Source organism: Plecotus auritus (assembly GCF_963455305.1).
Source record: "Plecotus auritus genome assembly, chromosome: 11".
Classification (NCBI taxonomy): domain Eukaryota; kingdom Metazoa; phylum Chordata; class Mammalia; order Chiroptera; family Vespertilionidae; genus Plecotus; species Plecotus auritus.
Window position 1 is genome coordinate 4,676,228 of NC_137777.1, and position 20,937 is coordinate 4,697,164.

The 20,937-nt window shown below is 55.9% G+C and overlaps 1 protein-coding gene across 1 annotated transcript; it reads left to right on the plus strand.

Annotated features, from left to right (window-relative positions):
• Positions 1 to 1,050: 1,050 nt before the first annotated feature.
• Positions 1,051 to 16,041, plus strand: HHLA1 (HHLA1 neighbor of OC90; the record flags this gene model as incomplete). The annotated part of the gene is made up of 13 exons (XM_080646485.1): positions 1,051 to 1,114; positions 2,281 to 2,361; positions 3,076 to 3,159; positions 3,251 to 3,334; positions 4,034 to 4,117; positions 5,741 to 5,797; positions 5,898 to 5,984; positions 6,685 to 7,140; positions 7,556 to 7,624; positions 7,930 to 8,004; positions 10,354 to 10,510; positions 13,241 to 13,323; positions 15,998 to 16,041. 13 exons carry the CDS (start codon positions 1,051 to 1,053, stop codon positions 16,039 to 16,041), a joined length of 1,425 nt encoding a protein of 474 aa, XP_080502611.1.
• Positions 16,042 to 20,937: the final 4,896 nt, after the last annotated feature.

Below are 20,937 nucleotides of genomic sequence, written 5' to 3' on the forward strand. Positions count from 1 at the left end.
ATGAGAAGAACGAAAGGAAGGAAGGAAGGAAGGAAGGAAGGAAGGAAGGAAGGAAGGAAGGAAGGAAAGAAGGAAGAAAGGAAGGAAAGAAGGAAGGAAGGAAGGAAGGAAGGAAGGAAGGAAGGAAGGAAGGAAAAAGAAAAGAGAAAGAAAGAAAAGAAACGTTCTTGGTTGGAAGATGGCTCAGGTCCCGTGATTCAGGTGCAGGGATCCCGTGAGCCTGGCAGCCTGTAGCATCCCTACAGCCTGGAGATCCAAACCCAGCGGGCCCTCACCCCTGGCCTGTATGGAGGCCTCTGCTTCCGGCCCGGTGACAGGCACAGCGGTCAGTGCCGCCAAGGCCTCCGAGCGGCTGCTTTAGGTGGGCTCTCAGGCGGCCTGCTGCTCAGTGGAGAACTGAGCTCTCCACCCCAGAGCACGGCCTGCTGGCTGGTGAGAGAGTGTCTCAGGCTTCCTGTTGTGGTAACATAACCACCCCCCCCACACACACACACAGTCATATTATAAAAAAGAGGAGCCATAGTCCCCCCTACCTCTCACCCCAAAGCTCTGCTATCCAACCAAAAAGCCTGAGAATCGCTGGACCTACTTTCAACAGGGCACTTGGAAAGCAGGGGGCAACCTGAGTGTCCCCTCACAGATGAGTGGACCAAGAAAGTGTGGGGTTGGCACACCGTGGAATATTGTTCGCCCGAAGGAGGAAGGCGATCCTGGCAGAGGCAGCGCGTGGGTGGGCCTGGAGGACTGGGTGCTGAGGGAAAGCAGTCAGCGTCAGGATCAACACTGGTGCTGTCGCTTCCATAGGAGTCTAAGATAGCCAAACGCACAGAGGCGGGAAGGAGGAAGATGATGGCCAGGGGCTGGGGGCTGGGGGCTGGGGGAGGGGAAGCAGGGCCACAGCCAGGCGTGGGCATTAGGAACATCGCTCCCCTTTTTCATGGGCCTCAGTGTCCTCACCCTTCTAGGGAGTGTTAGACCAGATGCTTGTAGGGTGTCACAGGTTGTGTGAGCCTGTGCTCCCGTGATGCCGTGTGAGTCCTGAAAACTAGCATGGCAGGGTCTGGAAGTGAAGAAGCCGAGAAGGACAAAGCCGGGGCTTTCCTGGGCGCGACAGGTAACGGGGCCCGGAGTCCCGCTGTGACACTGTAACTCGGGAACACACGCCTCAGCCTCTCTGGGCCTGGGCCTTTCCAGCTGTGGACGGGGCACAGGCACTTCCTCCAGCGGAAGGCACCGTGGAGAGTAATCCTCGCAGCGAGAAGAGGAGCAAACGCTCTATGAGTGAATGGCATCTCACCCCAAGCGATGGCCTTTCACATCTCGGCTTCACGTCACTTCCACGCTCGGGGGCCTTCTCCACCCCCTGGACCGGGTTGGGTGCTCTGATAGAGGCGCTCACGGCCGCATCGTTCCCTCTGTGATGCTCCTCACGTGCCATGCACGTGACTCTCCCTCCTCCCGCCCGAGCCACAGACCAGGGAGCTGGAGACCTGCTCCTTTTCCTTGACCCATTAACCCCCACACCGGGGAGTATTTGTTGAATGATTCAAGAATGACTGAATGCCTTGGCTTTTCAGAATTTCCTTTGACCTGTTCTCCTGGGATGCCACAAACTGCCGTGTGGGCAAGTGGCCTAATATTGTGAAGGCTCCGGGCTTTCAGCTCTAGGAAGTAGGTCCTGACCCCTTCCTTACCGGGGCTCAGATGTGCAAATTTAGGCAAGTTTCTCTCCCTCTCTGAGCCTCTCTGAGCCTCATCTCCTACCTGAGGAAAGGGCAGGGCCGATGAGCCCCAGCATCTGCTCCGGAGTCACCTGCCTGTTCTTTTTTTTTTTTATTGATTTTTTACAGAGAGGAAGGAAGAGGGATAGATAGTCAGAAACATCGATGAGAGAGAAACATCGATCAGCTGCCTCCTGCACACCTCCTACTGGGGATGTGCCCGCAACCAAGTTACATGCCCTTGACCGGAATCGAACCTGGGACCTTTCAGTCCGCAGGCCGACGCTCTATCCACTGAGCCAAACCGGTTTTGGCTCACCTGCCTGTTCTTTAAAGGTGCATGTCAAGGCCGCTTGTGGCCCCAGGAGGCTAGAATCTCCAGCAGCGACTTGGAATCGGCCTTTCCCATGTCCCCAGTGACTGTCACGGTCACCAGCCTGAGGGCCGCAAAGTGCAGGCCTCCAGGCTCCTCCAGCAGCTCAGGGCTGGGGTCGGGGGCTCCCATTTCCCCAGGAGGAGGCACCTGGAGGTGAGCAGTGAGGAAGCACTTCTCTTCCAGACCTGCCTGCGAGGCCGGTGGACCTGTCGGCCCTGAACCTGACGGAGCTGGTGAACGACATGCTGAGCAGAGCTTTAAAAGGTAAGCTTTCTGGCCCGGCTGGTGTGGCTCAGTGGTTGAACTTCGACCTGTGAACCAGGAGGTCACGGTTTGATTCCTGGTCGGGACACATGCCCGGGTTGCGGGCTCGATCCCCAGTGGGGGGCGTGCAGGAGGCAGCTGATCCGTGATTCTCTCTCATCATTGATGATTCCATCTCCCTCTCCCTTCCTCTCTGAAAGCAATAAAAATATATTTAACAACAACAAAAAAAAAGGTAAGCTTTGCTTAAAAGCACCATCCAGGCCACCTTGGCTTCGGTCCAGCTTCGCGGCTGGACTCTGTGACCTGGGGCACATACGTGTGGCAGCTCCCCTTTCTCAGAGGGAGGCTGTGTTGTCCTGGCTATCTCGGGGTGGGAGGGAAACACCCCAGTGAGGGAGGGTTGCCAGCACTTTAGAGCAGGCCTGTCCCACACGCCACAGGTGCCGAGTTTCCGGTCATGAGTGCCTTGAGTGAGAATTGTCCTAGATCCGGGACCATTCACTCAACAATTCCTTACTGAGCACAGAAAATACAGCCAAGTGACGTGTATTTTTGCATTTTTAATTTGCTTTTATTTTATTTTGTTATTTAAGTTACTTTATTAGGTGTTCGCTGCTTTATTAATTTCTATTATCGGTTTGCGAATGTGTGTTGTTATTTATTTTTGTCAGTAGGCGTGGGTCTGTTTCTTTGTTTCCATGTCGTTGGCAGATGGCAAGAAATTCTTCTCCTTGCTCAGCATCACGTCCTACAGTTCCTTCGCCTTCCACAAGCTGTCTGTGGCCATTTACAACAGTGAGTGCCTCTTGGTGGCGATAATGGTGAGCGGGGCACCCGCAGGGCCAGGCGGTGTCAGGACCGCTGTGTGGACTGTTCCTCTTCACAGTTTCTAACCTGAAGACGATGGACCAGGCCAAGTTCCCCACGCGGTACTGCTACTGCTTAAGCAATCGGACCAATGACCTGTCAGGTGGGCGGGACTAGCTACTGCTGAAATAATCAGACCAATGACCTGTCAGGTGGGCGGGACTAGCTACTGCTTTAAACTATCAGACCAATGACCTATCAGGTGGGCGGGACTAGCTACTGCTTTAAACTGTCAGACCAATGACCTGTCAGGTGGGTGGGACTACCTACTGCTGAAATAATCAGACCAATGACCTATCAGGTGGGCGGGACTAGCTACTGCTTTAAACTATCAGACCAATGACCTATCAGGTGGGTGGGACTACCTACTGCTGAAATAATCGGACCAATGACCTATCAGGTGGGCAGGACTAGCTACTGCTTATCAGACCAATGACCTGTCAGGTGGGAAATTGTGGGGTGAGACAGGAAGGGTGTTGCAGATCCTGTAGAAGTTTATAGGATAACGGGGGGGAAACAAATTAGAAAAACCATTACTCAACAATGTGGCCTTGCACAGATCTTGGGGGTGGCAGACAAGGATTTGGGGGAAGAGGGCAATGGAGGACAAAGAGGACTTATAATCCTGCCTGCCTAAAATTAAGACTTTTTTAAAATGATGAGTGGCATTTATATGGTTGTTAATATCCCTCAAATCTCTGAACTGAATCAAACTTGTAAAATTGACTCTTAAAATATCCAAATATAATGTACTTTCCCCTTCAAGTCTCAGAAACTTAAACTTCCTCAATCTGTCCTGCAGATTTCACAGCCCTACTGGTGGACATCATTGGAAATTCCACCAGCTACCTCACAGAGATTTTTAAGTCGACCTCTATCCTCTCAGGTGTGTTTATCTGGAAAATGCTTGGCGAATTTGAGATTTGGCATCTGCCATGGAGTGCAATCAAACCCAGTGGACCACCCCAATCCCTGCCCCAGCCCCTGCCATAGGCCAGGCTGCCAGGAACTTAGCATAAGTTTAATTTAGACAATCAGTGGGTCCCCTTTCAACCACCAGCACCTGCAAGTTCCATCTTCCCGCCAGAGCTATTCCTGGTTCAGAACATTGGAGGACGAATCCAAGGCTCAAAGTCGGGGGAAATCTAGGCAGATTCAAGGAAACAGCTTCTGTTGGACAGCTATGCTCCCATTTTAAAGATGAGAAAACTGAGGTTCAGGGAGGTTGAATATTTTGCTCAAGGTTATTCAGAATTCAGATTGAGATCTATATGGAGCCAAAGCCCATATCTACCATACAGCTGAGAAAGACATGCCCCATTTATAAGGTGGCATCATATACCTCCAGGCAATTCCCCTGGGGACCCACTTCGAAAAGCACAGATTTAGCTAGCAGCCCAACATGTGGGCTCATCGGAGGATGGTTTGCTACACTCTGGAGAAACTACTGTTTTAGAAGAAAGGAGACAGGGAGAAAGAGAGATCATAATAGATGTCATTAGGTACATGTACCAGGGAGTCTTCTGAAGGCTTACCGTGTATTCCCTCACTTAATGAGGGCTGCACCCTACATAGCACTGTACTTATCACCACTTTACAAGTGAGGACACTGTGGCACAGAGAGGCTAAGGGACCTGCCCAAGACCATTTTGCAGGAGAGAATTCTAGACCCAGGTGATCGAGGTCTGACGTTCCTGCCCTTGGTCACTTTGCTAATTCATATGATGATAGTGTTACATTAGCAGCAACAATAATAAGTATTATAACTCTTTATTGAGCTTTTCTATCTGTCAGGCATCACACTTAGAGCTTCACGCACCTCTCCTGGTGTCATCAAAACCACCTGACTAGGGCCATGCACCCACATGCCCACAGTCCCTGCAGGGACAAGTGTGTCAGGAATTCAGAAGCTCTCGGACGTGTGAGGGTCTAATAGGGTGTCTGCATCGTCCATGACGCAACTCCAGCAGCACCAGGGCAGCCTCCTGTCATCAAAGACACCCTATTCGATCAGCAGAGGGTGACCCTGCCCACCACGTGCAAGAGATAAAGACGACAAAGAACCTCACATCTGTCCAGTCAGGTTTGGCCACCGAATGAGTTTGGTACCAAAATGACACAAAACCTCCCATCGTACAGAGATTTGGGGATTTGCAAATAGCAAGTAAGGGACGGGGGATGAGAATGTTCACCATTTTAAAGGTGGGTAAACTGAGTCCTGGAGAGGTCAAGCAGTTCCCCCTGGTTCAGGGAGCTATTAAGTGGCAGGGCTGATGTTGTAACCAGAGAAGCTGGCCCCAGAGGCTGTGCCCTTAGCCATTTCATTATCCTGCATCCCCCCCCCGAACCCCCCCCCCCCCCGAAAAGCAGGGCCACCTTCCGAGTGAAGACACAGCCTCATTTCGCACAGCACCGGCGCTGGGCATTTCCAGCTTCATTTCGTTTCCACCGAAGACGCTGCAGCCCCAGAGCCATTGCTCAGTCGCAGGTGCTGTTCATTGTCTTACAGTGAGTCAGACGAATGCATCCGACTGCATCTTCATCTGCGTGATGACAGGAAAGGCAGGTGAGCCCCCGCCGGTCTTGGACGAGTTCTCCGAGCTGAGACATAGATGCAGCCCCCAGCAGGCGAGCCCAGGTGGAACCCATCGGTGGGGTCTTTGCAGGACGGAACCTTTCCGACTTCTGGGAGTTGGCGGAGAAATCTCCGGTCATCAATTACACGTTCACCAGCAGCCTGGCTGCTGCTCCGGGTGAGTGGAAACCGCCCGAATGCCGGCTCTAGCAGGGGTCCTCAAACTTGTTAAACAGGGGGCCAGTTCACTGTCCCTCAGACCGTTGGAGGGCCGGACTATAGTTTTAAAAAAACACAAAACTATGAACAAATTCCTATGCGCACTGCGGGCCCGGGATAAGTCGCCTGCTAAGCAGGACAGGCAGCGGCACCCAGCGGGCCGGATACATGTCCTCGGCGGGCCGCATGTGGCCCGCGGGCCGTAGTTTGAGGACGCCTGCTAGAGTCTCCAGACCAGGCTCCCTCCTGGCAAATGGAAGACAGAACGCTGCCCACAGGGTTTCATTTAGCTATCCTGGGTTGAAAAGAAGGATGTTGCCATTTTAATTTTTGCAAAAGATCTGGCAACCCTGGATCCTCCCCCTCACTCGTGCAACAAGCAAGTGGTGTTGAGTAGCTGCCGCCCTCATCCCCCCGTAGGAGGGCCACCTGCCTCCTGTTTGCCACAGTCCTCTCTGCTCCCTATCGCCTCGCGCTGGGTTTCTGACAGCTTTGCCTTCTGTTCACGGTGCTACTTCGCAGAGGCTGATGTTTTAGATTAATTTGTCATTCACGGAGAAACGGTCTTTTTGGTGACGTGTGGTGCTGGTCTGAGTAAGGTTTGGTCTCTGTGTTCTAAATATGTGCTGTACGATGATGACCTCTCAGTGACGCAACAGGTCTTTACGTCCAAAGTGACACAAATATTACAGCCACCAGGGGGACAGCTGTGGCTTCAAAGCTCACACCCACAAGCCAGCAAACACCGCCGAGGACAAGCCCTCCACGCACAGCCCGGAGCACCAGCGTGTCTGCCCGGGGAGCCTCTCCCTGGGCCGAGGTGCCTGATCCTTCGGAGGGAGAGCAGGCGGTGAGCACAGACGGGCTTCCTGAACTCCTCGCCAAGGCCACGGCACCTCCATGGGTGACAGACGGCAGGCAGGCCTGGGCGTCCACACCGCCCGTGCCCTGGGCTCCCACCACCGGCGAGGAAACACCTCGAGGGCCGCCCTGGCAAGCACTCTCCTCCGCAGCGACATCGCCCGCAGAGGCCGAGGACACGGGGACCACGGGGAGCCTTTCGGAGCCTCCTGCCGGGACACACGGCAGCCCTTCCTGGACCAGCCCGGCCTCAGGTAAGAGAGGATGTTCTCCCCCAAGTCTCCCGCTTTTTTTTAAAAATATATATGTATATATTTTTTACTGATTTTAGACAGGAAGGGAGAGGAAGAGAGAGATAGAAACATCAACGATGACAGAGAATCATGCATCGGCTGCCTCCTGCACGCCCACAGTGGGGATGGAGCCGGCAACCCGGGCATGTGCCCTGACCGGGAATCGAACCATAACCTCCTGGTTCCTGGGTCGACGCTCAACCACTGAGCCACGCCAGCTGGGCTCTGTTTTACTCACTGCTGCATCCTCAATGCTCTGCCTGGCCCCCGGCTGGGTAACCAACATTGGATGCCCAGGGCTGGACGGGGGGCCCGGGCCCTGCTCCCAGCCAGGCATCCTGGGCAGTGCAGGCTCACTGGCTCCCCTCTCGCTCAGGAACACCCACCCCCGGCACACAGACGTCCAGTCCAACCAAGGCACCGGCCCCCCGGTATCCACACACAGGTAAGAACGTGCGTGCTTGGAAAGAGAACCCCAAACCACAGGAAGGACCCGCTTCGGGGCAGGGCCCGGTGGGACGGGTGTCGGGAGGCAGACAGCTGGCTGTTGAACTTGTTGGTTCTGCAGGAGACCAGGCAGGAGCGCTCGGCCTTGGCCTGTGAGCCTGGGTAAATCCCCCCCTCCTGCTCGGTCACCGTTCCCCAGAGATCTGAGATCGCCTTGTCCTTCAGGTGCTGTGGCTCTCTGGTTGGGAGGTTAACCCGAGGCCGTTCTGTTTGGAATGGTGAGGCCACCCTCGGTCCTTACAGGTGATCTTCTGTGGCCATTGCCCCCTGGAGAGGAGCCAGCCCTGGTCCCGGGGCCCCACCGCGTCCACATCTCAAGTACGTCCCAGCATGTGTCTCTCTCATCGCTCTTGTTGGTTTGGGGCAGGGGTCCTCAAACCTTTTAAACAGGGGCCAGTTCACTGTCCCTCAGACCGTTGGAGGGCCGGACTATAGTTTAAAAAAAACACTAGGAACAAATTCCTATGCGCACTGTGGGCCCGGGACGAGTCGGCTGCTAAGCAGGACAGGCAGCGGCACCCAGCGGGCCGGATACATGTCCTCGGCGGGCCGCATGTGGCCCGCGGGCCGCAGTTTGAGGACCCCTGGTTTGGGGTGAGGTTGTGCAGCACCATAAAAAGAGGTGTGTGTGAGCCAGTTAGAGTCAGACTCTGGGACCCACATCCTAGCTCCACCGTTTACCGGTGAGACGGGCCCAGCACTCGGCTTCCAGAAGCCCGTGCCGAGGCCACACCGCGAGAATAATAACTGTTGTTCTGGGCACGGAAGACGTCTGCTCCCACAGGCTTTGTCTGAAGCGAGGTGACGTGTGTGGAAGTGGCTCTGCACTTAGAGCTCGGTGTGATTTATTCAGCCGCGGTTCCTGAGCCAGCGCCGTGAGAGCGCGCCGTGCACGTGGCGAGTGGACGTTGTCCCGACGGGCGCGATGTTAGAGGGGAAGGAGGCCAGAATGACTCCGAGATCCAACCCCCATGTTCTGGGTGCACTTGACCTTTCTCTGTTTTCAAGGACACCCTGCCCTCCCCAGCCCTGCACACTTCATTCTCCTGACATTCCAGGCGAGGACAGCCTCCCAGGTGGGGTCTGGTCAGAGGCTCGGCCCCGGTTTCTGGGGTTTGTGCTGCAGTCCCCCAGCTTTGGGGTAACCCTCCTCCTTTCTGTTGAGCCGGTCTCCATGAGGGAGGAATGGATCCGAAGTGACCCCCTCAGAGCTGACTGAGCCTCAGGCCCCTCCCATCCCAGAGGCCTTTTCAGACTGGTTTCCTGATGTCCCGAGTCGTGTGTCAGCGAGGCTTTATTAAATGCTGGCGCCTGCACAGTCTCCGTTTTCATATCACCCCAATCTGTCTGAACCCCGCTCTCAGCCTGCCGTGAGTGGGCCTTCACACACAAAGACGGGATTGTGCTGCCGCAGGAAATGGCAGCCCGCCCTTCTCCGGGATCCGCAGAAACTCGCCAGCGGTGCAGGAGGGCGGGGGGCGGGGGGGACAGTGGGCAGGCGGGCTTCGAGAAAACAAGTTGGCTGTGTCTGCATCTTCGCTGTTACCTGCCTTGGAGTCGGCTCCGACTCCTGGAGACCCTGTGAATGACCGACGGCTGCGTGTCCTGTCCTCCCAGCATGCTCAGCTCCTGCAGACTCCTGCCCATGGCCTCTCTCATGGCGTCAGTCCAGCTCCTAGTTCGTCCTCCTCTTTTCCTGCTGCCTTCGATTTTCCCAGCACAATCATCTTTTGCAAATAACCCTGCCTTCTGGGTCTACCTGTATCTATAGCTATCGCTTTATTTGATCTATACCTACATACCTATAGTTACTTAGATAGCTCTATCATCTACCTATCCGTCCATCCATCTAATGAGAAATCCTATATAATAAAAGGGTAATATGTAAATTGTCCCCTTGGGAGTTCGACTGGGAGACCAGGAGTTGGATTGCTCACTATGACGTGTGCTGACCACCAGGGGGCAGCACGGAACATGACGGGTGACCAGCAGCGGCGGGGTGCTGAGGGAGCAAGGGAAGGAGGAGGCGGGGAGGCTGGGAGGCGGGGAACCTGATTGGCCCTGATCGCAGGCTAGGCCTAGGGACCCTACCCGTGCATGAATTTCGTGCACCGGGCCTCTAGTCTAAGTATAAAATAACAGGGTCCTGGCATTTTCCAGTATGTGATTCTGCCCATTCACGAAGTAGGCCACCAACTTTTTGACATCCACTCACTCTTCTACGGATAAGTATGTACGGAGCGCCTCCTGTGTGCCGGCCACTGGGTTATGCCTATTCTCACGCTCTCTCTGTAGTGATTCTGCAGGGCAGGTCGTTAACATCTTCATGAACCACTTTTAGTGAGTCCTTCCTAGTAAAGGGTGACTCTGTTTTGAGCCCAGATCTATCTCATCCCCCAGCCCGTTCAATGTCTTAGATCCTCAGTAGAACCATGTCTGGTTCCCTCCAGGAACTGGATCCCACTTGTCCTCCTCCAACCCTCCAACCCCTCAGACCTGTCGCAGCCACTTTACGGGGCAACCATGAAGGACGCCAGGCTTCCCTGTCTGTCTCAGAGCCGCCTGAGGTCAGGGCAGGACCACAGCCACTGAGCTCAGAGAGTCTAACAAAGGGAGACCCTGCATACATTTTTGTTGACTCGACTGGTCTGGGATTGTGTCTCCTAGGGTGTCCTCAGCAGATCCTCAGAGAAGGGCCCGTGACAGCTGGGCCCCTCCCCGGGGCCGCCCACAAGCTCACCCCCTGCCTGATGGAGCTGTGCCGGTTTTTCCAGCAGTGCCTCTGCGCGAGCCCGAGGAGGGACCCCAGGACGGAGGCCATGAGGTAACCTGGGCCAGAGGCTGCTGGTCCAGCATTTATGCGCGTCCTATTCTGCACGACTTCTCTGCAGGCATGAACTACAGACAGGCGACAGGGGCGCCTCAAGGAATGGACTCCCCAGTGAGTTCTTTGCTAGATTGTCACCTTCTCAAGAGCCAGGATGGAACCTTATCCATTTCTGGTCCCCAGAACCAGGGGCAGAGCCTGACATAATAAGTGCAATCGAGGGGAGTCGAGTTGAATTGAACTGTGTCCTACCTGGTGGGATGGTCACAGAGGACTTTGAGTGGTCCTGAAACCCAAGTGCCTCCTCCTGGTGAAGTTTGCTAGAAGATAATAATCAGAGGACGTGTCCATCTAAATTACAGGTCTTTCATAAACCCCTAGCTGTCATTTGCAGGCCAAATGAGAAGGTTAAACCAAGAAAATTAGAAGGCAGACCCCGTTTTCTATTAAGAAGGTGTAGGCGTGGACACTTTCCTGCCCTGGGATGCTGATATACTGTTCTGTCTCCTGGAATTTATTCTTGGCTGGAAACCCGGAGCCAAACAACGTAGATAACTAGTTCTGCTCCCCGGTCTGAGCTCAGTCTCCCAGATCTTTAATGTGACTTTCAAAGTCTACTCATTCTATCCTTCCGCTCTTCCAGGCTCCGTGATCCACCAGCTCTGAGCCTCAAGGTCAGGGTTTCAGCCTTTTCCCATCACCCCTTTCTGGCCCTGGTCTTGGATCCTTTCATGAGTGTGGCCGTTTCCTGCACCCAGAGAGGGCAATAAGCAAGATGCACAGGCCCGCAGGTATTAGCCAGCACGGTGGAGGCATTCCATCCATGGCGAAGGGCAGCAGCGTTCTTGGCTGAACTGCCAGGCTGTGGTGAGAGCAAGTGGAGCTGAAAGGGAAGAGGACGTTGAATGCTCCCGCACAGGGCCGGGCAGCTGGCTTGGTGGCTGCTGGCTGAGGCGATTCGCTTGCGGTTGGAGGTGCCTCGTTCCCTCATCCACTCATGCCAACTTGGAGCTTCAGCTCTCGCCTCCTTGATACGGTGTAGCTGTGGCAACTAAGTACCCAGGGGCCATGCCAGCTGTGGACCAAGCTTGACACGTCAAGGTTGTTGACCGAGGTTTGGAGATGTCACCTTGAGAGTATGAGGTCACACGCTCACAGCAAAGTACCCCTGGTGGTGGTCATCATTCCACGCCACCCTCAGATCCTCTCTGCTCTTTCTCTGCCATGTGTGTGTGTGTTGGGGGCAGGAGGACAGGCCGGGGAGGCCGACTGGTACATTTCCCATTTCCCAGAATGCCTTTCCAGCCGTCTCCTGTAAGTTCATTCGATGGAAGATACTGGCAGGAGGTTGGCGGACAGTAGAATGGAGAAGCCAAGGATTTTCTCCCCTTTATTTCTACTTTAGACAAGATTTCCCTGTTGGTTTCTTCTAAGTCCTTTGTAATGATTCCCAGCATCGATTCCCTCTGCAACAACTGGGTTGTGTGTTCTCCTAGCTGGACCTGGCTCTCCCGATCTTCTGGCCCAGTAGAATAGCAGTGTGTTCCGGCACGGAGTGGGTGCCGTGAGTTCAAGTCCAGCTCTGCCACTTGAAAGCAGTGTGTCCTTGGGCAAATCCATTTATCTCTGGGCCTCAGCTTCCTCCATTTTAAATTGAGGGTGAGGGAACCTGGCAAGTCTTTATGGCTAACTTTCTGGAGTTGCTAGTTGCTCCCCAGAGTGTGCTGGAGTCACAGGATGATGGAGATGGAAGAGAAGTTAGAGAATGCCGAGGCCACCCTCCTCACACGTCAGCTGAGGGTTGGAAGGGAAGTGGATTCCCAGAGTCCTGCAGTGAGCGAGTCATACACCCTTCTTCCTGCACCCCTTCTTCCTGCACCCCTTCTTCCTGCACCCCTTCTTCCTGCACCCCTTCTTCCTGCACCCCTTCTTCCTGCACCCCTTCTTCCCACAGGGCCCTCAGTGCTGTTCCCCTCAGCCCTTTGAAGCAATTGTGCAGACACCAGCCAAGAGCAGGGCATTCCGGTTTGACTATAACGGCACTACTCCATGGCACACACAAAATAGATCGGTGCTCACCGTTTGCTGAGCACCCGTGACAAGTCTGGCACTGGTCAGGAGCCTGGCAAATCCCCACAAGTGTCGGTGCTGTTATTGCGTTTCATTTATAGATGAAGAAGCTAAGGCCAGAGAATTAAGGAATCAGCCTGAAGTCACACATCCTACTAGGATGCTAGGACTAGAAATAAGTCTCTCTGATGCCAACGTATAAGTGCTCTCCTACTCATTCTGTACCTCTCCTCCCACACCTTACAGAGATGGAGAAGGGCTTCCTTGCTTTGGATAATTGTCCATTATGACTTTTTTTAAAAAAAATAATCCTCACCCAAGGATATGTTTTCCATTGATATTTTTAGAGAGAGCAGAAGGGAGGGAGGGCAGAGGGGAAAGAGAGAGAGAGAGAGAGAGAGAGAGAGAAATACTGATGTGAGAGAGAGACATTGATTGGTTACTTCCTGCATGTGCTCTGACCAGGGCTGGGGATCGAACCTGCAACCCAGTTATATGCCCTTGGCTGGAAATGGAACCCACGACCCTTTGGCGCAGGCCAACGCTCTAACCATTGCGCACCCTGGCCCGGGTCATTGTGACTTTTTTATAATCCTGGTTGTCTCCTAACAGCCGCAAACGATAGTGATTGCTCTCAGCTCTGATTTACACTTCCAGGTACTGTCTTGAGCACTATTCCTGGTTTCTGAAGAATGCAACCCACATCTGCCAGAAGGCGAAGAGGGTGTCCCACTCGCACAGTGAGTATACGGCTGGGCCGTGCCGTAACGGGGTAAAGGCATCGGGGAAAGGCTCTGGCGCTCTGAGTGCGTTTCCTGCCTCAGCAGGAGCCCGGGAACTCACCTGGTCATTGCTATTCTAGACAAAGAGTCTCGGGCAAGCATGTCACACTCAAATGCTAACGTGGGCCAAACAATCGAGGCATGCGGCCCGTGGGCCGCGAGTTTGACATGCTTGGCCTGTGATGTTACTGATTCCTCTGCACCTAACAGTTTGGTATTTGCAATAGGTATTAAAAAAGCGAAAAAGCAGGAGTCGGGCAGATCAAGCACGACTGCTTTCTGTGTGTGACTGTGTTCTTCCCGAGTCCCAAGAAGCTAAAAATACAGGCAAAGGGAAATGTCAGACAGAAGACAACCCCCGCAGAAACACCCACATTCCCGGCCAAAGCAAATGCACACAAGGAATTCAAGCCAAAGAGGCTCCCCAAGTGGCTGGAAAGTGGGGTGCTGGTCCCTCTCTCCTCCTCCCGATGGCCACAAAGCCCCGTTTGCTCTCAGGGGTGCCAGGCGTCAGCTTTGCCTTGTCTCCCGCTCCCGCCGACATTAGCGCCGATCTCGCCTGCCTGGTGCTCCAGGCAGTGCCTGGCCATTCCATTGTGCCGTCTAACAGCACCGTCTGGCCAGGGGACTCTGGTTTTCCAAAAGCCACGGAATTCTATGGGACTCTGTGAAAAACGCCGTTCTAATGAAACGCCGTGTCAGCCAGGCGCTCACATGGCCCGTCTTGGCAATGTTTTACGTCAGAAAACAAAAACCGTTTAGCCACCCAGTCCTTCCTTGTGGCTCTTAAGGAACTTCAAACGAATACCATGACAACACTTCTTTTTTTTTTTTTTTTAATATATTTTATTGATATTTTACAGAGAGGAAGGGAGAGGGATAGAGAGCTAGAAACATCGAAGAGAGAGAAACATCGATCAGCTGCCTCCTGCACACCTCCCACTGGGGATGTGCCCACAACCAAGGTACATGCCCTTGACCGGAATCGAACCCGGGACCCTTCAGTCCACAAGCCGATGCTCTATCCACTGAGCCAAACCGGTTTCGGCAATGACAACACTTCTTAAGCACTCTTCTTATTCGTTTGCCCCCCGCCCCGCCCCGCCGTTTTCTCTCACTTCCTGCCAGCTGCCATCTCAAAGCCTCATCCAAGCTTTATTGTCCACCTACCACTCAGCAGCTCCCCTAAAACCAAGCTTCCTGGCTCCCCCTTTGGGTCCGGTGCCTCCTCTGTTTCTTTTCATTTCCTTTGGCCTCAATACGTTCTTCCTCCTCAAACACATCCCCTTATTTCTTCTGCAAATCCATCTCCCCACTCCCTCCCCACCTTCCCCTTGTTAATCCTCACCTGAGGATATTTTTCCCTTTGGTTTTTTAGAGAGAGTGGAAAGGAGGGAGAAACATCCATGTGAGAGAGACATAGTGTTTGGTTGCCTCCCTCATGAACCCTGACCGGGGCTGAGGATTGAACCCTCAACCCTTCAGGGTGTGAGCTGACACTCTAACTACTGAGCAACACAGCCAGGGCTCTTCTCCTTCTATCATCACCTTTTCTCTGCAGCACAAAACCCAGCCTTGGGAGTGGCACATGGGGGCTCAATAGTCAAAGGAGAAATCTTTTTCCCTGGCGCAGGTAGAACTGGGAAATCTTGCCAACTACTTATAATTGAACTAGTGTCCCGGTGCACGGATTCGTGCACATTGAAAGGAAATTAATTAGAAGAAATATTTTAATATTGCTATTCCTGTCTTGCTAATGAAAAGGAAATAGGATTCTACTGAGTCTCCTACCTACCTACTCCAGGACTTCTGTCAGGATCAAATGAGATGAGGCACGTGAAAACACTTCACAAACATTTGGTGAAACTGTAAAATGTTTGCACCTGGCTATAAAGCAAGCCGGGTTCCTGGGCTGAAGAAACTCCAAGGAGGCTAGTCGCTAGGGAGAGGAAGCCGGGCGTTGCTGTGTGACATCATTACATGGCGCCCACTGCCACCATTTCTGGGCTGGGCTGGGTTGTGGGTCGCATTCTGCGCCATGGGGTCTTGGCGGCGTCGGCTGCGATTTGGCGGTCTATTGCTCCAGGGTGGTGGCGGGGCCTGTGTCCCACTTGGGGAAAGCCCAGTGTTGGTTTGTGTGCGCCAGGTCCGTGGTGCCGTTTATTTTTAAATGGCCAGTGCACGTCATGGCAGCTCCTGCCCCCGGTGGTCCGTGCGCATCATAGCTACCAGTTGGGCGGACGGACACTTAGCCTTTTATATAGATAGCTAGCTCTTCTTTTGTCCTCGTCACATGAAAATCAGCACACAAACAACATATTACATGTATGGAGCAGCACAGGAATGAGTTCAGATTAGTTTTATGCAAAATGGGGAGATGTGTAGGTACAGCAGGGCATTAGAAAAACATTGCTGAACAGAGAGCCGCTTCCGACTCAGCTTTGCTGCTAATGAGCCAGGGGGTCTTGCCCACGTTCGTTCTAATTGCACAGGGGAAGGGAGTGCGTCCGGGCAGCTCCCTGCCAGCCCCTGGCACACACTGCCCCCTGGGAGAGCCGGTGCCATCAGAACTGATGTCTGGTGGCCTCTCCTTCTCAGCGTTTGAGTTCCCTCTTCTTCTTCTCTTTTTCAGCCTTAAAACAAAGATGCCTGGAGAACATCTGCAAGTCTGTGTGAGGCCTTGAGAGAACAATGGGACCTAACCATAACCCAGCCACATCTCTCCCGCCGGCCCCTGGCCCAAGTGGGCTGCACTGGCAGGATTCACCCCGGCCTCAGCCAGACCCGGGGTGGGGAACCTTTTTCCTGCCCAGGGCCCCTTGGATGTGTATAGCATCAATGGAGGGCCATACAAAATTATCAACTGAAAAATTAGCCCGCTGTATTGGTCAAGCATTTAATTAGCTCACCCCTAATGCCTCGGCAGGGCCAGACCTAGTGATTCCGTGGGCTTCAGACAGTCCTGGGGCCGGGCGTTCCCCTGATGGATCGTCAGCTCATTGGAAGCCGTTCTTTTGGGAAGCAGCGTTTCTTTCTCTCCCGTGAACCCGTGGGAACTATGGAAGGGGGAGGGCCCGTCAGAAGCCTCAAGGTGAAGGCAGTCCCACCAGCCCTCCTGCTGGCCCAGGTCACACAAACCTGGTCACTCTGCTCCGGAAACTTCCATGATGCTTTGCAGCAATTAATGCCGAGCCTGGAGCCCCCAGTCTCCCAGAGTTTAAGGGGGAGCTGCCCCGCCCTGAGCTGAGTGCGTTCTGATTGGGGGATGCTAGAGCAATGCGGTCTCGGGGTGCTGTGTGTGTATGTGGCCACCAGCGCCCCGCTGATGAGGTAAACGAGACGGGGCGGTCATGGTCCCCTGTGGAAGGAGACTTGGCAGGTACACGTGTGACATCATTAAACGGGATTCTTCCTGGAGACAAAGGCGCAGGTGCTTTTATGTCCATTTCATTCCTGCCCCAAAGAAGAGCCAATGAGCTAGAGAGAGGAGGGGGAGGGAGGGAGGGAGGAAGGGTGGGAAAAAGGGACCGGGGATATGGGGGCGTTGGGGGGGGAGGAGGGAGGTGCGTTTCTCAGTCCCTGCGTGAGTTCCTGAGTGTGTGCACGTGCCTGCCGTTGTCGGCACAGGTGCGCTGTGCTGTGGCTTCCTGTGTGTGAGCTGCCGGGCCGTGTCGTGGCGCGACCTGTCATTCACACTCTCAGCGGCAGCCCCTCCCTCTGAGTCCTTGTGGCACCTTGACTCTCACCGGGTCCACCAACAGGGAAGGGAAAGGCCGAAGCCCCACAGCAAAGCCCATTTGGCCCCAAGTGTCGGGAGTGGTGAGGATGAGGGACAAGGGATTCTTCAGAGAAACCATTCAGGGGCCTTTAAAGGCTCGACTCTCCCCAGTGTCGCTGCTGGGCGAGCCCTGGGTCCCCAGGAGGCCGGCAGACCGACCGACCGAACAGCTCGGGTTCGCAGCCTCAGCCGGGAGGTCACCATTCGTCCCGTCGGTGAGATGGAGCTAAGGCTGCACCTGCTGTGGGGGATGCAGGGCCAGACGCCCGCGAGCACACCTGATTGTGGGGTGCGGTGCACTCGCTACGGGTGCGCTCTCCTCGTTAAACTGGGGAAGGACGCATTCCCGAGGGCCGCGGAGAGGAGAGGAGAGGAGAGGAGGGACTGAGGGAACGAGCCCGCTGCCGCCCCCACAGTGCCTGGCCCACCTCACTCTCCATCCTAGTGGGACTGTCCCCACAGGACGGACCAGGAGCCGAGACTGAGCAGGGACGCTCCATGGCCCACAGGTAATCCGAGACCAAGCCGGGCTCTGGCCCCAGGAAGCCTGGGTACAAAGCCCCATCCTGCCTGCCCCATAGCTCAGGAGAAAATCCCTGAAGGGGAGAAGCATCCAATTCCCAGCCCGAGGCCAGGAACGTATGAGAAGAATCATCAGATCTTGCTGAAGGATTAGGTAGACCAACAAAGCCGGCCTCTTCCTCACAGGAGAGCCAGGACTTTCACCCACCTCTCATCCCCCAGGTCACCCATCTCTCATCCCCCAGAGCGCCCTGCCGACCCCGAGGCACAATCCCGGCCTTCCAGCCTTTGAGGTGTGGGGGGTGCAGTACAGGGAGCCTTTGTTCTCTAATTAGAGCCTGGGTCTCCCTGAGGCTCAGGACAGGCTCTCCCAGGGCCTGCACCTGCCGAGCCCTCCAGGCAGCCCACCTGCCACTCATGGAGGGAGGCCTCTTGATGAGGGGGAGGGTCACATGACCCAGGTCTTTCCTGGGCGTATAAAGGGCTCGTCCCCATCTCGTTCAAAGCTGCAAGGATCGTTCATCTAACTTCGTCCCAGGGGACCTGCACGGTAGGTAGGCACCCCTTCTCCTGATGGGGCGGGGGCCAAGGAGGGGGGCAGGGAGGGCGGGGGAGGGAGGATAAAGGTAGAACTGGGTGAAAGAAGAAAAGGGAGTCGGGAGAGAGGGAAGGAGAAAGGGAGGGAAGTGGAGGAATGGATAAAGACGGTGGGGGGGGAGGGGACAAGGGGAGCGGGCGCGGGGCGGAGGGGGTGGGGAGTGGCTGCTCCCAGGGGTGTCTGAGACCCGACACTGCTCCGGGGTGTAGCCCCAACCCGGGTGCTCCAGCCCTTGTCCGAGTAGCTGCAACGCCCCAAAGGCCAGCTGGGGGCTGGAGCACAGGCCTCACGTCCTGGGCGGGGACTGAGGCTCAGCCAGGCCGGTGGGTTCAGCACCAGGTGAAGCCACTGGGGAGAGGGCCCTGCCATCGCCCTACCGGCGCCTGGTGCGGGACTGTAATCGCCTCTCCCCCTCCTGCTGAGCCAGGCAGGCGCCCGCATGTACAAGGATTAGCCCTTCACCCTCCCCACGCCCCTGAAGGACCACCACATGGGCATTTCACCGCCATCGAACGAGCTGCGGGCAGCTTCCATGCCCGGCTCAGGGCCCCAGTGAAGGCAGAGCCTGAGCCGTACCCGGGTGTGCCCAGGGACAGGCCCGCTCCAGGCCCCCCACCCTGCGGACCGGGTCCTGGGAGAGGGCTGTGAGGTGCACCCGGGTGTGCCCAGGGACAGGCCCACTCTAGGCGCCCACCCTGCGGACCGGGTCCTGGGAGAGGGCTGTGAGGTGCACCCGGGTGTGCCCAGGGACAGGTCCGCTCCAGGCCCCCCACCCTGCGGACCGGGTCCTGGGAGAGGGCTGTGAGGTGCACCCGGGTGTGCCCAGGGACAGGCCCGCTCTAGGCGCCCACCCTGCGGACCGGGTCCTGGGAGACGGCTGTGAGGTGCACCCGGGTGTGCCCAGGGACAGGCCCGCTCTAGGTGCCCACCCTGTGGACCGGGTCCAGGGAGACGGCTGTGAGCCGGGGCTCCGGGTGTGCCCACCAAGGTGAGGCCTGGGCCCCTCGGTCCCCTGGACAGCACTCCCCACCCCGCCTCCCCCAGGGCCTCTGGCAGCCCAGCGGCTTCCTGTGCAAATAGGAGAAGGCTTCTTCCCTCCAGGTGGGCACAGCCCCACCCAGGGGCCCCTCACCTGGCCTCCAGGGGGTGGGGGCTGGGTGCCCAGGAGGGGGCAGCCCTGGCCGTGTCCCCGATCGATCGGGGCTCCCTCGGCACTGCGGGGGCTGCCCTGGGCTCCCTTTCCTCAGCCGGGGTTGTGCGGGGCCCGCCGAGCAGGAATCACAAATGGTGACATGTATGTCCGGTGCGTCAGGACCCGCTGTTTATTTTGGATTTGGTGCCCGGCGGGGCCGTGTGGGGAGTCACGTGCACGGGCTGGCCTCAGTGTGCATCCTGTGTCTGGGGCGCCGTGGGCCCCGCAGGGGAGCCTCGGTCCCCGCCTCGGAAGTGAAGCCCGTGTCAGAGTCCCCAGCTGGCACCTGGGCAGTGCTGGGTGGAGCAACCACAGGAAGAGGAAGCCAGTGAGAGAAAGGGGCTGTCGAAAGAAATAGGCCCTAAAGCTCCCCTGTTTCTGATTGTGGGAAAGTGGACCAAACATCACATGGGCCATGTCGGCCGCTCAGCGGCATTCGTGCACCCACCGTGGCGTGCCCGTCGCCACATCCACCCGCAGAGCATCCGCATCCTCCAGTGCACCCTGCGCTTGAGCTCTAGCTCCCACTCGCCCTGCCGTGGCCCGTTAGAAAGGACCCCAGAGCTGGCCCGGTAATGCCTGCGATGAGGCCCCTCTGCTCATCTGCATTCTGATAAGTAAACGCAGCAACTCCAGTCAAGTATGTGCCATTCCAGGGGCCATCACCCCGCCTGTCTCCCCTGGGCATCAGGACCACCCCGGGAACGTGCCCTGAGATGAGTTCACGTGAGAAAAGCTCCAACATGCACCCCCTAAACGGCCCACCCTCAGCGAACGGGCGTGGACTCACACGGGACCCGGGCCTTGTGTAAGAGTCACTGTTCCCTGGGCCTTGACCGCCGCCGACACAGCGTTGCCATGCATTGAGCCGTTTCTCTCGCCCAGGCTCGGATGTGAATGTCCTCACAACAAGCTGACAGGCAGGTGCCGTCATCAGAATGAGCAGTGGGCCTGGGGCGTGGGACATTTCTACCATCCATTGCCCGTCTCTGAACCCGGTGATCCTGTCTGTGAAATGAGGGTTTGGACTAGACCAGTGGTCGGCAAACTGCGGCTCGCGAGCCACATGCGGCGCGCGAGCCGCGGTTTGCCGCTCTGTTGATTAATGAGTTTGCTGACCACTGGGATAGGGGCTTAATCACAAGGAACAACAACAGCCTGTAATTATTGGAATCGAGGGTCTAGAGACAGGGGTGGGCAAACTTTTTGACTCGAGGGCCACAATGGGTTCTTAAACTGGACCGGAGGGCCGGAACAAAAGCATGGATGGAGTGTTTGTGTGAACTAATATAAATTCAAAGTAAAGGAGCGGAGGGGAGAGCAAGAGAACCGGATAGAACAGCCGGATCCGGCCCGCGGGCCGTAGTTTGCCCACGGCTGGTCTAGGACGATCCCAAGGCCCCTTCCAGCTCGGACATCCTGGCTTCTCTCACTGTGGACGATAAAAACCCGACTTAGCAAGTGCCAGTGTGACATCAGCCT